At 30.3% G+C, this 14,932-nt stretch overlaps 1 protein-coding gene across 8 annotated transcripts in view; it reads right to left on the reverse strand.

The window, feature by feature from the left end:
- Nucleotides 1-12,321, reverse strand: part of POSTN (periostin) — a 34,222-nt gene extending 21,901 nt beyond the window's left edge. For all 8 annotated transcript variants that reach the window (XM_016123478.2, XM_016123476.2, XM_016123475.2 and 5 more), the window contains exons 1-7: nt 12,153-12,321; nt 10,772-10,870; nt 6,442-6,506; nt 4,698-4,855; nt 2,581-2,745; nt 1,547-1,693; nt 903-1,044 (exon numbers count right to left, since the gene is read on the reverse strand). In XM_016123478.2, the coding sequence (XP_015978964.1) occupies nt 903-1,044; nt 1,547-1,693; nt 2,581-2,745; nt 4,698-4,855; nt 6,442-6,506; nt 10,772-10,870; nt 12,153-12,271 (895 nt within the window). In that variant the 5' untranslated portion in view covers nt 12,272-12,321. The remainder of the gene's footprint in view (nt 1-902; nt 1,045-1,546; nt 1,694-2,580; nt 2,746-4,697; nt 4,856-6,441; nt 6,507-10,771; nt 10,871-12,152) is intronic.
- Between the last annotated feature and the right edge of the window lie 2,611 nt (nt 12,322-14,932).

Genomic DNA, 14,932 nt, shown 5'->3' on the forward strand with positions numbered 1-14,932 from the left:
AGAAAATCAGTTGCATGAAATGATTCGTGTAGTACTAAAAAAATGTTAGATCAAGTTCCCACTAACATGAGAAAGTAATTTCTGATGTGAAAGTAAAAAAGAATTGTTCCACTCAGAATGCCTATAAAGATATTTCTAGTACTTTCTAAAACACCCAAGTTGTATGTTGCATTAGACACTGTTAATAGAATAGCTGTACATTATTTGTAAAGAGGTTAATAGAGGGTGAATAACAAATTGATTTTTAAAGACAACATCTAGAAAGTAGGTACAATATAGATAATTTCTTGAAGAACATCTAGGAATCTAAGACAACTATATTATATCTATATCTGCATCTTCAAAAATTTTATCTTAAGTTGGTCGAATATGTTTTGGGATAGTTTGAGTAAATGAAATGTATTAGTCACCATGTAAAATCTACTTTAAAAATTCTGTGTATCAATAAGTAATGGCCCAAGAGAACCATGCAATTATTCTCAACTCAATATATCTTTTAACATAAATTTAGACTTAAGAGCATTTCATAATATGTATATGATATTAAAATTTGATGATCTAATATTTCATTTTAACATTTGCTAATTCTTTTTAATGTTGCCATTTATTTATGTGAAAGCAGTATAAAAATGTAATCTTTAGGAAATTCTTATTTTAATTAATTAAATTAATTATTAAATTAATTATTTAATTACTCTGCATACTCTTTCAAGGACTTTGTTATTTAAGATTTTTATAATCCACCTCGGAAAAGTCTTTCTTTGTCTTTGCTTATCAAGGCTGATAATATTGGCATGACAATCTTGTATTGCGTGTGTGTGTGTGTGTGTGTGTGTGTGTGTTTTAGTTCATTTTCTTCTTGTATTCTGGGAGGATTCTCATAGAGAAAGATGTTTTTGTACCTTCAGAAGCCACTTTGTCTCCCATGATCCTTTCTAGGACACCCCGTGGAAGTTTCTCAAAAGCCTCATTGGTGGGAGCAAAGAGTGTGAAGTGACCATCTCTTCCAAGGGCTTCCAATATATCAGAGGTGATGGCAGCTGCCTGAAACAAAAATGTGTTTTTCAGAGCCTTGCGCATTGCAAATACAAAAAAAAAAATCATAACACACTTTACTTAGTCTGACACAAGGGAGCCCATTTTTACAGAAAATCATTAAAGTTTGCTCTTATTAGATCTTTAAGACATTACTTTTTTGAGACACAAATTGTAGTTTTTTCAACTCTCCTCAAACTATGTCTGTAAGAATGAAAATTTTGCCATTGTTTGTATGACTGTGGCAATATCCAGCAATACCTATAATAACTGTGATGGACACATTCGACTAAAGTCACACAGTTAACCATTCTTTATCTATATTGTCCACATAAATATTATTTCATATGAGATGATTTCTTTTGTCTGAAATGAAAATCTCATTTTTAGAAATATGTTTGTTATATTTCTGCCAGATTTAACAGCATTTTTTATTGTTTTTAGATTTTGACAGGAAAAGAGAAGGGATTTCAATGACCCAAGGCGATCTACTGTTACTTCTTGTACTTACTCTAAAAGATGAGAGATCATCTTCTGCTTCAATGAAGTCTTGGATCGAGGTACCAATTTGTGTAAGGACGCGATCAATGACGTGTACAACACCATTTGTTGCAACCTGGTTCCCATGAATGATTCGAGCACAGTTAACAGTGACAACCTATAATTATTTGAGAAAACCAAAGTACAAAAATCAGAGCTATCCATTGACCACTGAGACAGCGAGCCTACTGACTATTTTTCATTTATGCTAGTAAAAGTATCAGTGAAAAAATCAAAATTCTGAATTTAAATACTGAGAATGAAGAGTTACATATATTGTTATGTCTAAAACTTGAGTAAAGAACTTGAGTAGAGAACTCAAGTTCAGTTACATTTAACTTATCACAAAACAAAAGGCAAAGCATTTTTTAATTTGAATTATTACTTTTATTCTTTTTTTGAGATAGTAATCAGCTATTTCTAATATAGATCAGTGAATTGCATAAAGTCTAAATAGTCTGAAAATAATTTCTGAGAGAGAAAAACAAATAATCATTGCATTAATATAATCAGTCCTGTTCTAGTAATTTTCTAAATATTATTTCATCAGTAACCTTTCTTGTTCCTGAAAATTTGACTGTTGAAAGAGCCCTATGAACTTGTAAGCTTTATGTAAAGACTCTTATCTACACAAAAATCTAAATCAATATAGTAACCAAAAGGTGAATACAGGAATACTTATTCTCCAATTATTCTTTGATAAACTTTCTGATACATGCTTATTTATTATTTTTTCTGTATTACATTTTTAAACACATCAAATCTTTATTAGAACATCTAAGTCTACTGTCAATAGACTTTCAATTTAATTTCTTCCTCATAATCATTCTTGAGTATAAATCAATCACTTAATCAGAAATTTTCATGCCCTAAATGTGCAGAAAGTCATGATATGGCACTTATATTCACTAACTTTTATTATTTCTGTGAATATTATATAAAAAGTACAGAAAAAAATTAAAGGTGCTGTTATTCAGAAGTGTACTGTTTATTAATGAAACTTACCCCATTAGGATAATGGTTAATGAAAAGCCCCAAATTGTTATACATTGAAGGAACAATCATGCCATTTTTTAAGTCTTTGGTTAACATTCTCTTATTAACCATGTGGCTATGTAAAGCATTCAATAATTCAACATTTACATTGCTCTCCAAGCCTCTACGAATATCCTAGAAAAAATTAAAATGACAGAAGTTTATTTTATTGTTGTTCATTATTAATATTCTTACAATTATACTGTTTCTCATCTCATTACTTATTGCATTGTTTAGCTCAGCAAATCAAATTGACCTATATATCTTAAATTACATTATTTCAATTGATTAAGGAATTTTGTAAGTTCAGGTACTCAGTTAAGGCTCCTGAATGTTTGGGCACTTTTAGAAAAAATTATTTTAAATGAATATATTGATAAAGAGACAATCTCAATATAAAAGCTTAGGAGGATATGAAATTTTCACATGCTTAACTTGCTTTGAGTGGTAAACAAAACAGAAAGTACTATATTTGTATGTACATTTTAATTTAAACAAGGATTTTGTTTATTCAAAAACAAATTTAAGAATTCAATCATTCTGTCCTTTTTTATTTATCCAATACCATATATTATATCATACTATACACAGTGCTATAGAAAATACAATGGTAAGTTAAGTTTCTTCCTTTAAGGTACTTATATAAAGACATGTAAAAATAAACAGTAAGATAAAGGTCAGAAGGGGTAAAAATATTTTCAGAGGTTAAATGAGGAAAACCAGCTATTCAAGATTTAGAGATAGGCTTTGAAGTGTAAATAGGATAGAAATGGTGTAATAATCATTCTAAGTCCAGTTCTTGACACAGGATGAATATTGGGAGAACATAAGTTTTCTAGTATGGCAAGTACATACTTTTATGTCTCTCAGATAATATTTAAAAATATATAGTTAAGACTTTAATGCCCAAGTAAAGCACAAATTAAACTGGCAGTGGGAAAGTATTAAAGATTTTGTGGCATTAAAACATCACATTTAGACTGGACTTTAGGAAGTTTAATACAGAGGTAATGCATGGCAGATGAGGGTATTAGGATGGTAAACATGAAATATGGGGGGTTAAGAGTAGTTTGTAAGAACTGGAGAGAGAGGAGTTAAGGATGACTCACAATTTTCAAATCTGAAGACTGAGGGTACTATTGCCAGTTATGGGGAAAAGGCAGCTGAAAAGCAAATATGGGGGAAAAGAGAGTGGCATAAATTTTAGATACCTTTTCATTTAATGGTATATCCAAGTAGAAATATTAAGATGGATATTAGAGATAGTCTCTTGGGGTTCCAAGGAAAACAAGTACATGAAAGATTTCATGGTTATATGCAATAAAGTAATAGCTGAAGCTGTCGAAAAATATAAAGAGCAAAGTCTCTTCCCACAGACTTTAATAAGATACATTCTTAAGGTAAGGAAGAAGAGTCAACAAAAGAAACCAGAAGAAAAATGGTTAGAGATGTGGTCAAAGGCAACCAGATGAAAGAGAGAGAGAGTTCTATAATGTGAACAGTTACTCACACAATTCATGTAGTAAGATAATATCTAAAGGAATCTACCTAAGTTTTACTAAATATTATTCAACTTTAGTAGTAATTATCAATGCGTCTTCATATCGAGTACAAAATGAGAATATATTTCTATATTTGTTTTATGGACATGGAAATTGAGTCATAATATAGTACTATGCACAAAAAGTCTGAAAAATCAAATGCATTATTTACAACACTTCATTTAAATATCCACAGATGTATTTATACATCTGTCAATCTCTGAATGACCATATATATATTTACATATAATTAAAATACTAATACACTGTTATAATAAATTTTAAATTCCACTAGGCTTCTTAAGTTACCATTTTATTAGATATGTTATCTAAAATTACACATATTTTCTCACAATCAAAAATGAAGTTACTTCATTTATGCACATATTACAATAATTTACTCTTTACTCTCAATAACTTATCTTTTTATGTATTTTCACATATATACAATAGAAAGATATAAAATTTCTATTATTTTTTAACTTAATAAGGTAATTAAAATAAAATAATAACATCAAAAATAATTATAAAAAAATAATTAATTACAGAATCCAAGTTGTCCCAAGCTTCATTACTTGGTGCGAAGTAAGTGAATGATCCCTTTCCTTCTATCTCTTCCCTCAGTTTTGAGACATCAGAATAGTGTTGTGTTGTGGTGGCTCCCACAATGCCCAGAGTACCATAAACATGGTCAATAGGCATAACTGAAATAATAAAGTAATGAATAAATAGGATTTTATTTCAAGAATATCACTTCACACTCATTTACACATTATACTAATTCCCCAATACAAAAAACTGATAATTTAAACAATAAAATTATGTGAGTCATCAACTTTATGTGAAAGTTGCATTTTAATGCTAAATAATGAAATACTATTGAGAACTTATTTCATATATCCTTTGTGTTGAGGGAAAATAAATTTTAAAATGTCATTCTTGTTCAACATTTAGTCTATTTAGGCGTCAATCTTTCTATGTCAATAATAGTTCAATTGTAACTATCGGTAAATATCTCTGGTTATTTCATGGCAAAGGTAATATTTTCTTTCACTTTGGCTCTAAGTTCCTAAATAATATAATATTGTTAGATACAGGGATATAATTTTTATAGATTTTGTTCTCTTAAAAGAAATAGATAGACCTGCTTCTCTTAATTATGACCTCAGGAAGGAAATAGATCAAAGTATCTAACACTTCCAGAATAGTTTTCTTGAACTTCAGAAGAAAAATTAATACACAAATGTCAGTCTGAAGTTTGGTTCAGGCAACTTATTTTTTTTAATAACCCTATCTTATTTGAAAATTAGTCTGATTTGGACAATATCATAGGAGAAATATTTATTACATTTGTGAATATAACAAGGCTAAGTGATATAATTAATACGTTAAATTATAAAATCAGGATTTAGAAAGAACTCGACAAGATAGGGAAAATGAATCAAAATTAACAGGTTAAATGTAACAGGGTTCTATGTAAGTTCCATGCTTAAGTTTACTATAGTCAATATTAATTGACTGCAAATTCAGTATGAGCTAATAATATGACATTAACCAAAATGGAAGTATTTGTCTTAATATTCTCTCTGCTTAGATCCACATGAATTGTAAATACCAGTCTGAGATCACAATCAGAAAAAAGATGACTGAACTAGAGGATTTTAATAGGTTAGTGTCCATGACAGTGAGGGCTCCAAAGTCTATGTAACTTCATAGGAAGTGAGGATGACTAGCCCACAGAAGAGACGATTCTGTTGGGGAAGAGAGAGTAGCTGGAGGAAGGGTGTGATGATTGGTGTTAAATATCAGAATTGCTGTCATTTCAAAGAGGAAATAGATGAACTATTTTTTCTCCAGTCGGCAGAGTTATAGGAAACCAATTTCCAATATGAAGAACATTATAAAATCAGAGCTGTTCAATTAGAAAAGATGATGCCTTGCCCAGTAATAGGCTCCATCTTTCTAATCAAATTCAAGAAAAGAGATTTTTGTAGAGGAAATTTTTGTTCATGAAGGAAAGGTGAACTAATTTAAATTTATGACTGAGTTTCTGTTGTATTGTCCAGCATTCAGTGCATGAGAAGTATATTTTAATACTTTATCACCATGATAAATTCATAATTAACATGAATGAGAGTATATCTAGGTTTTATTATGATGCTAAACACACACACACACACACACACACACACACACACACATACACGCCACACAATTGGCTTCTCTAAAAGCTACCTCAAACTTTTTCCTCACACAAGTTCCTCATTTTATTCAATACTTGAAATTTTACCTGCTGGGCATCCTTTCATTCCTTCCATTCTCATATAACCAGGGCAACATTCATATAACACAGTCCTGTACATTGAGAGAAAATTAATATTAAAATGGCAAACTATGTAAGATACATTTTGACACAAATTTAGTAAAGTATATCACCAATTGCCATGATTTTTTTAGAATCTAGAAATCATTTCTGTTTTCTGACACCAAGGTATTTATATTGGTTTGATTTTTAACTATAGCCTTATGGCATTCATTTCAGTGGAGAATTCTAAGATCTTGAGCCAGAACAATAGCGTTTACTTCCCAGTTCCACTGCTTGGTAGATGTGTGACCTTGAGCAAGTTATGTTACAAAGCTATAATACCTACTCATAGGTTGATTATAGATCTCAAAATTTGATTTGAAAATCATTTTGTAAATTATAAATAGCTAAAAATGTTTATTAGTATAAAGCTATTAAAAACTAGAAACATTAGGAAATGAATTTTGCCATTCTGATCAATAAAAGCTAACTAAAATAATGCCATTTTTGTTTTGAATTGCCAGTAGCTTTTATTTGATCATATTAAAGAAAATTTTTAAAATCTTCTATTATATTTTGTAAAGTTTGAAGAGACTAAATCTAAATGTTTGTTTCAAGTTATGAGGATAAAATGTTCAAAAGATGCTACTCTATTCAAAGTTAACAAATTATGTTAAATTACATACAGGCAATAATTAATTAAAGTAACAGACCAGAAAATTTAAGCAAATAAAGATATATCCAAAATAACTCTCTAATTTATCATATTTTGTGAGAAGATAATAACCTAAAGTCATCTATATAATTTCTTCCATTTTTGCACTTTATTAAATATATACCTGATATTCATTTTTCCAGACTTCTTTAAGATCTATTATAGATAGTATTTTTAATTAAAATTTTACAAAAGGCTTTGTTTCCTCTCAGTAGAAATATGAATAATATTCTCTTTATTTCCAATTGTCAATTGGAAATAAAGAGAATATTGCAAGTAAAGAGGGAACACAGATCATTTTGTCATGTCACTTAAGGTACTTACTTATAGACTAAGTTTCTTGTAATATAGTAATTAAACATATATTAGCTCATCCAGATATTTCTTTCCAGCTTTTTATTTAGTTGTGATAATTATACTACAAAAGTTTGAGTGAATTAATTTGGATATATTTATGAGAAAGAACACAAAATATAAGCATAAAAAACATTTTCTTGGTATGAAAAAATTGCAATAAGCTAATTTTCAAAAAGGAGAATTTTTAGTGATATAAGAAATGGTCTCATAGAGTTAACAAAAAGTAAATAAGCTTTTCAAATTGAAACCAGCTCCATTAATTGCTTATCTATGATTTGTGCTCCTGTTTATGATTTTGGGTTCCTTTCTCTTTTTTCTTAATGTAAATTTTAAAAGCATAATGTAATGTTGTTTTTGAATATACTTATATATGTAGTAAAATATGACAACATGAATGAGAAAAAATTCTGGCATGAAATATTGGCTTAAGTATAGATGATAAACAACAGACAAAATTATGTAAGAATGCTAATTTCAAATTGTTCTCTAATTTTAAAATAATTTTTTAAATAGTTTTTTTAAACACGTGCAAACATAGGGGACCCCAAAACAATTTTATTTACATAGATCTCCATAGAAACAGTTGAATATTTGATGTCAAGGGATTAAGAATTACTTACACATTCACTTTGTCATATACTGTAAACAATAAGAAAATGAGACATATTTTATAGTTCATGACTGAAAAAGCTTACTTGAAATTTTAAAAAAAGTGAGTAAAAGAGGAAAACGATAATGTAACAAAAATTTCTATAACCCAGGGATCAGTCTTAATGTAGAGAATTAATATACCATATGGGATAGAATTTCAAAAATATCAACAGCAATTTCAGCTAATAGTTAAGCAATATGGTTATCTGAGTTGATATTTTAAAAACAGTTAAAGTAGTTTTTCAGGAGAATATTTATGCTACACAAAACTCAAAAGTTCCCATATGGTTGGTAAAACAAACAAGAGTAAAAAATTACTACATAAATCCATGAAAGTGGGAAATTTGTCTTCATTTTCTAAGCAGTATTTAAAATCTCATGGAAATACTAGCTGAAAATGTCACTGACATTCTTTAAAAGAAAGCCTATAAAATTCTCTATTACTTGACCAATACATATTTTGAGAAATACCTTAAACCTACAAAACTGTTTTTCATTAGACCTGCCCGGTTGTTCTCCTTATATCTCCAAGCAACTGTTCAACCAGAAGACAAACATTTATGTCAACTGAGACATAAAGCCAAGATACCATTGGAAATTTTAGCTACTGAAAGTAGATGGTAAATTAGGCATTCTTTCTGTCAATATTGATTTCTTTGGTTATTTGAAACTAGCAACTACTATTTACATTTATTCTGGGGCATAGATGTACATGTGTTTGTGAAAACTGAAGCTTCTCAGGGGAAATAAGCTAATATAATTAAACAAAAGATACATTGTTATATTTCTGGCTTCAAATCAGAAAGAAAAAACAAAAACCTTTTTTAATGAGAAGCAAGAAAAAGTCTTGGCCTATGCTTTGGACAAGCCTTGGCATTTCTAATATATTTGGATGGGTAGGTATGATTATATCATGCTTCTTAACTTCCAGGAAGGATGTAATAAAGATTTCCAGTAAATATTTCTAAGAAAAGGTCCTTTTTTTATGTAGTTAACATGCATTCCAATTATGCCTCTTGGTAACCATGAATAGAAAGAACAAAGAGAAGAATTTAGAGTCTTGGAGTTCCCAGCTGGGGCCTGGCCTTCATCATTGTGGCCACTGACTTGTAATTGTAATTGTGAATGTGTGAATGACTCACAAGTCTAGCAGATGTCTGCAAACTAATAGCACTAATGCCCATGTCAAAAATTAACATCACTTGAAACTCTATTAAGCCAATAAGTGGAAACAGGAAGCAATGTCCTGTGATGTCCTAGATTTGGTTACCATAAGGAGGTACAGTCCACCTAAAGTTATATGCCTTGAATACCTACTTAGTTGGAAATAAATATAATCCTATGGATTTTAAATAGCTATCTTCTTACAACTCCTTTTCCCACCAATATATATTGCTTGTTTAAAATAGTTAAAATTTAAGTTAAAATTTGATATTGTGAGTTAGTTGTTTAGTGATTTCACATTTGTCTATTCAATTTACTTTCAGAAATTCTGTAAGTATTAAGTCAACATTTCGCAGGTAAAGAAAATGAAGACTGCAAGAGGTTAAATAACTCCACATTTATTATTTGTACCGATATTAAGAATAAGTTTCTAACAATCCTCCAATCCTTCTACACTATTTAGGGTAACTGACATTTAATAATGATGTGATAAGCAGGTCCTCCTTGCGGTACACTAGCTCTCAAAATGTCCCTCACTATGCCTGGGGTCTAAATAAGAAGCAAGGAGGGACCATTTCCACTGTTTTCCTGACTGAGGAGAACACATTTAATCTTTTCGACTTAGTAACTTATTCTGTGACTCAGGTCTTTCTTTTTAAAACAAAAACTTAGACCACATGAATAGTTCTCAACATGCCCAGAATTATATATTTTTCTACTAATATTTATTGATAGATTAATCCAATAAGCATGTATATCAAGTAATAAAAATAATTTTCGATTTTAAGTTAATCAGTCAAATACGTAAGTTAAAAAGTGATTGTCATTTTGGCTATTGAAATAGTAAACATAGTGGTAGGCTTTATCACTTTTGTGGACTCCTGGGCATCTGGCACTTTGTAATGGTTTAAACAAAGAGCTGAAGTATAAGTCCTTTCCAACTTTAAACTTTGATGATAATTCTGAGGTAAATTCAAGTACTTCAGATAATGTCTCAATGACTGTAGGCACACATTAATTTGTGTCTCAAAAACCCTGCAATTTCAGATCATTTTTTTCCTTTGGCCCATTTTTTTTTTTTTTATGAAATGAGGAAACTGAGGCATAGAGGTTACTTGAATTGCCTAAGAGAAAGGAGGCCAAACCAGGAACAGAAATGTCAGTCTCCTTCACACTGACTCTACCAGATCACATTACCAGGAGATTTGCCTTCTTTGGACCTCCACCATACATAAGTTCAGGAATGAGAGTTCCACTAGTATATGCAGAAATGCAGGGATAATTTCTTTATTCGAGTACGTGACACATTCTTTTAAAGCTCAAATTTGGAAAGCATTTTTAAGGAAAATGGAGTGCACGCCCAAAGAAAGGCATAGATATCACGTGTTGCCTTTGGAACGGGCGCATTAAGAAAAAGATGAGACTTACGTTTTCTTTCCACAGATGGCACCTTGATACCAGTTCCTACAAGTACTCAGGTATTTCTTTTTGGTGCCTAAAATCTGTTGAAGGGCACACACATTTGGGCTGAAAGATAAAGAAAGCGAGTCAATGTCTCAGTGAACAACTAGTTTTTTGTACCTACAAGTAGGATGGTTAAAAACAACAACAACAACAACAACAAACAGTTAACATATGGATTTGATTTTCAAGGATGTGATTCTAGTCTTGCACAAATCTGATTCTTGATCCAATCCTACTTATTACTGAACAAACTAAAGTCTATGGAAAAGAAAGAGAGAGAAGAAATACATTCCTGAGAATAAAATGCCAGTGTTTCAAAAATTAATCTAATAGAAATATAAAAGCAGCATTGTTTACCTAATTTTGTTTTAATGTGTCTCTTCGCATTTAATAGTAAATAATCCATTGACCCTTTTTAAACCAAATGTACTCATTTTGGATGTGGGAGAGCCTTTACAGCTCTTGGAACAATGAAGACTCGGCGATCAAAAGAGATAAGTTTTACTGTCTACAGACATTATACTCTAATAGTGGATGTAAGTCGCCACAGAAATAAATGAGTTTTAAGATGAAATGGTATGGCTGCAGAAAGAAAAAAATATATATTTTTTCAAATGGAAGTAATAAATCAGAACATCGTCTGCCAGAATTAATTTTTTCTTTTCTCTCTCTCTCTAAAGAGATGGAAGTCTTATTTGCACCATAGGGCAAAGATTTGAGCATTATGAAAATTCCTCTAAGACATAAGAAGTGCCAAAATCCATTTTTTAAAAACAATAAATGATTAGTTAAAAGACTAAATTATGACCAATATCTTTAAAAAGTGCTGAATTATAGTTAGATTTATCTTAGGAAACAAATTGTTTTTGCAGTTTTACAGAATGTAAATTTATAAGCTTTCCTAAATGCTTCAAAATTTGAGAGAACTAGTTACATTATCCATTATTTAATTTTTATATAAATTACAACTTAAAGTAAAAATTTCCTAACATGATGTGAGACATTTCAAAGCTGTATACATGAGAGCTTTTAATCGTAGATTCTTTCATTTTGAAAATCTCATTCCACATTTTCAAAATGAAAGAAAAACACAGTAAACTGAATTCTAAAGAAATGTCCTGTTAAATGTTATTAATTAGATTAAAATCATATACCATCATAAAAAGGCAAGTTACACAAGTTATTCTAACAATAATTTTTAAAGTTTAAAACACATATAAATCACAAAACACTCACTGTTTCTTTTTCCTTATTACTCTGTAATAAGTAGAAAAAACTTTAGGTAAACTTGTACATGCAGCAAGCTAAGGCTAGGGGAAAAAAAGGTTTATAACCACTGACTTACCCCTGATCTCGGCCCCTGATACGGCTATGAGCCAAAATCTTATCGTAATGACCACTGGCATTTGCAGGGTTAACAACAACTAGCAAGAGTAGAGAAAATATAGGTAAGAAAGGAACCATCTTTAGTCTCTCCGTTGCAGTTAGTCCACGAAGAGAATTGGCAGTGGGCTTTGGAGAGCTCAGAGTTTATATACATGTCAGAGTTGTGGGAGGGAGCACTGTATCAACCTTGGGAATCTGAACTCTGCAAAAAACATCAGCAACTTCAAGTTGCCAGCTAAAATCTGCTTTTGTTAGGTTTACTGAGCTCATTGAGTATCTTTTTTTTCTCATTATGAAGAAGATATTTATTTTTACATTATTTATATTTCTCTTTATTTTTAATAACTTGCTCATTGCATGTTGATATTTGTTTTATTCTTTAGTAATTTAGAGGGTTTTTAATAGAAAATGATTTTGTTTGGGTTTGAAGGAATTTCCTGCAATCTGTCTGTTTTAGAGTACATGTCCCTGTCTGTGCTCAATGAAAACATTATTTGATCTCATCACATCTTACTGCATTCAGTTAACTTCAGAAGTGCAGTTATTTTTTACTCAGAAAACAAAGGTAGATGTAAGTTCAATAATCACAAAGTAGTAATGACTGATAATTAGAAACAAGTGTTGAATGGATTTAAAACTTGCACAAAGTGTGAGGTAAAAATTCTAACTTGCTAACAAAACATGTAGAAGAGATTACATTTCCCTTGCAATCTTACTTAACTGAGGTGATTCCTCTCATTTCACTTCTCTTTTTAAATATCAAGGAATAGATGCAGTTAATATAAATTTACTTCTGGAAAGTTTCTCTAACTCTTGAAATTAAGCAGAAAAGAAAAATATTTGTGTTTTATTGTTTTTTCATTACATACTTCACATATTGAAAATCTCTAGGCAGCACATCTATTGATAACCACTAGACAAAAGCATCCCTGATTGGAAACAAACATTACCAACCTAACTATAATAGAATAATTATATACGTATTAAGGCACAGGGTATTTGCAAAATTATTCTTTAGATTTTATCAAGAATAACTAAAATCTTTTAATGTTATACTGCACAATAATTAACCAAATAAATATGCATTCTCACCACTTCATATACAACATGTCACATCTTTGAAACATTTTGGATAAAAAAAATGTTCATTCTAGAAGTCAATAGTAAACTAAAATGATAGCTGCAATGAGTCCCCTTGAATAAACAAGTTACAATGAGTCCCCGTGAATAAACAAGTTACATACCATCCTGAAGCAAAAGTGCTATTCAAATACTCCTTGTGCCAAGTGCTCCCTCTGTCATGGCACATCCGTGTTGTTTTCTTGCTGGTTCTATTAGGAAATTTTACACCGAATCTCCATGTTGTCACATTGAAAGTGCTTTTAGGGGATGCTGAATTGGGTCAGAGAAAATTCCAAGTATCAGGAGAGTTACTTTAAGCTTGCTATAAGATTTTGTCTTGGGGCAATAAATAATTATGCAACTTGCTGCTAATATATTAAGAAAGCATTCAATGAAACAATAAATTTTGAAATATGATTCAGAGAGCTCTTTTCAGTGTGAAAATCTTAGTAGTAAGGTATAGAAAATGAAAGAATAATTCAACAGGAGAGCTGAAGAGATGGCATAAAAGGTAAATTATACTCTTTCCTGACCCCTTGTGGGAAGAAGAGAATTAGCCTATCATTTATATTTCTCTGAAAGGAATTATTCTCACTTAATCTGTATGTCACTGGCATGCTTTATATAATAGATTTCTATTATTACTCTTATGTTGTGCAAAGAGTATATGGTCAGTAATTAGTCATTGAGTAGAATGGAAAGACTTTTATGAAAATAAGTTCTACTTAATATCAGCAAATTAGCTGTTAGAACATTATCGATAACATAGTTATATAAAAGTTTTCAATTCTAGACTGGTTAGACATTAAAATATAGATTAATTCTTTTCTTTTTTATTAAATTTATTGGGGTGACATTGGTTAATAAAATTATATAGGTTTCAAGTGTATAATTCAATAATACATAGTCTGTATATCGCATTGTGTATTCACCACCCAAAGTCAAATCTCCTTTCATCATCATATATTTGAGCCCCTTTACTATTATCTATCTCCCTCTATCCTCCCTTTCCTTTTGGTAGCCACCAAACTTATCTGTTGAGTTTTTGCTTGTTTGTCTTGTTTGTTGCTTTCAGTTTTATACGCTATATATGAGTGAAATTATATGGTTCTCAACTTTTCCTGGTTGGTTGTTTTCATGTACTGCAATGAAATCAGGGCACGCATATCTTTATGAATAAATGTTTTTAAATCTTTAGGGTAGATGTTCAGAAGGATTGTGGGTCAAAAATAAATTAATGAGACCATAGATGACTTATTTTCTTAAGTCTCACAGTAAAATTTATAATATAGAAAAAGAAATCAAATTTAAAATGCAGAAATCTCTCTAATAACACCACTATAAGTAGTAATTTACTCTTTCCTGGGATGCTTAGAACTATTAATGCATATAGACAGTTTTAACTGTTTATAAGTTTTTCTGTAATGAACCTGAAATTTGCTCAAATCCAATGTAGTTTAACTGGAGAGGAAAGAATAGGGTATAGAGAGAAAGAGATATGGACTTGAATAATTATGTCCCAAGAGTAAAAGAGCTACTTAAATACCTAAAGTCCAAAATGATAACAGGTAAACTTGATGATCATGCATATAGAGGAGAAGGAAGAATCAATAATTT

Source organism: Rousettus aegyptiacus, unplaced genomic scaffold (assembly GCF_014176215.1).
Source record: "Rousettus aegyptiacus isolate mRouAeg1 unplaced genomic scaffold, mRouAeg1.p scaffold_m13_p_11, whole genome shotgun sequence".
In the NCBI taxonomy this organism is placed as follows: Eukaryota; Metazoa; Chordata; class Mammalia; order Chiroptera; family Pteropodidae; genus Rousettus; species Rousettus aegyptiacus.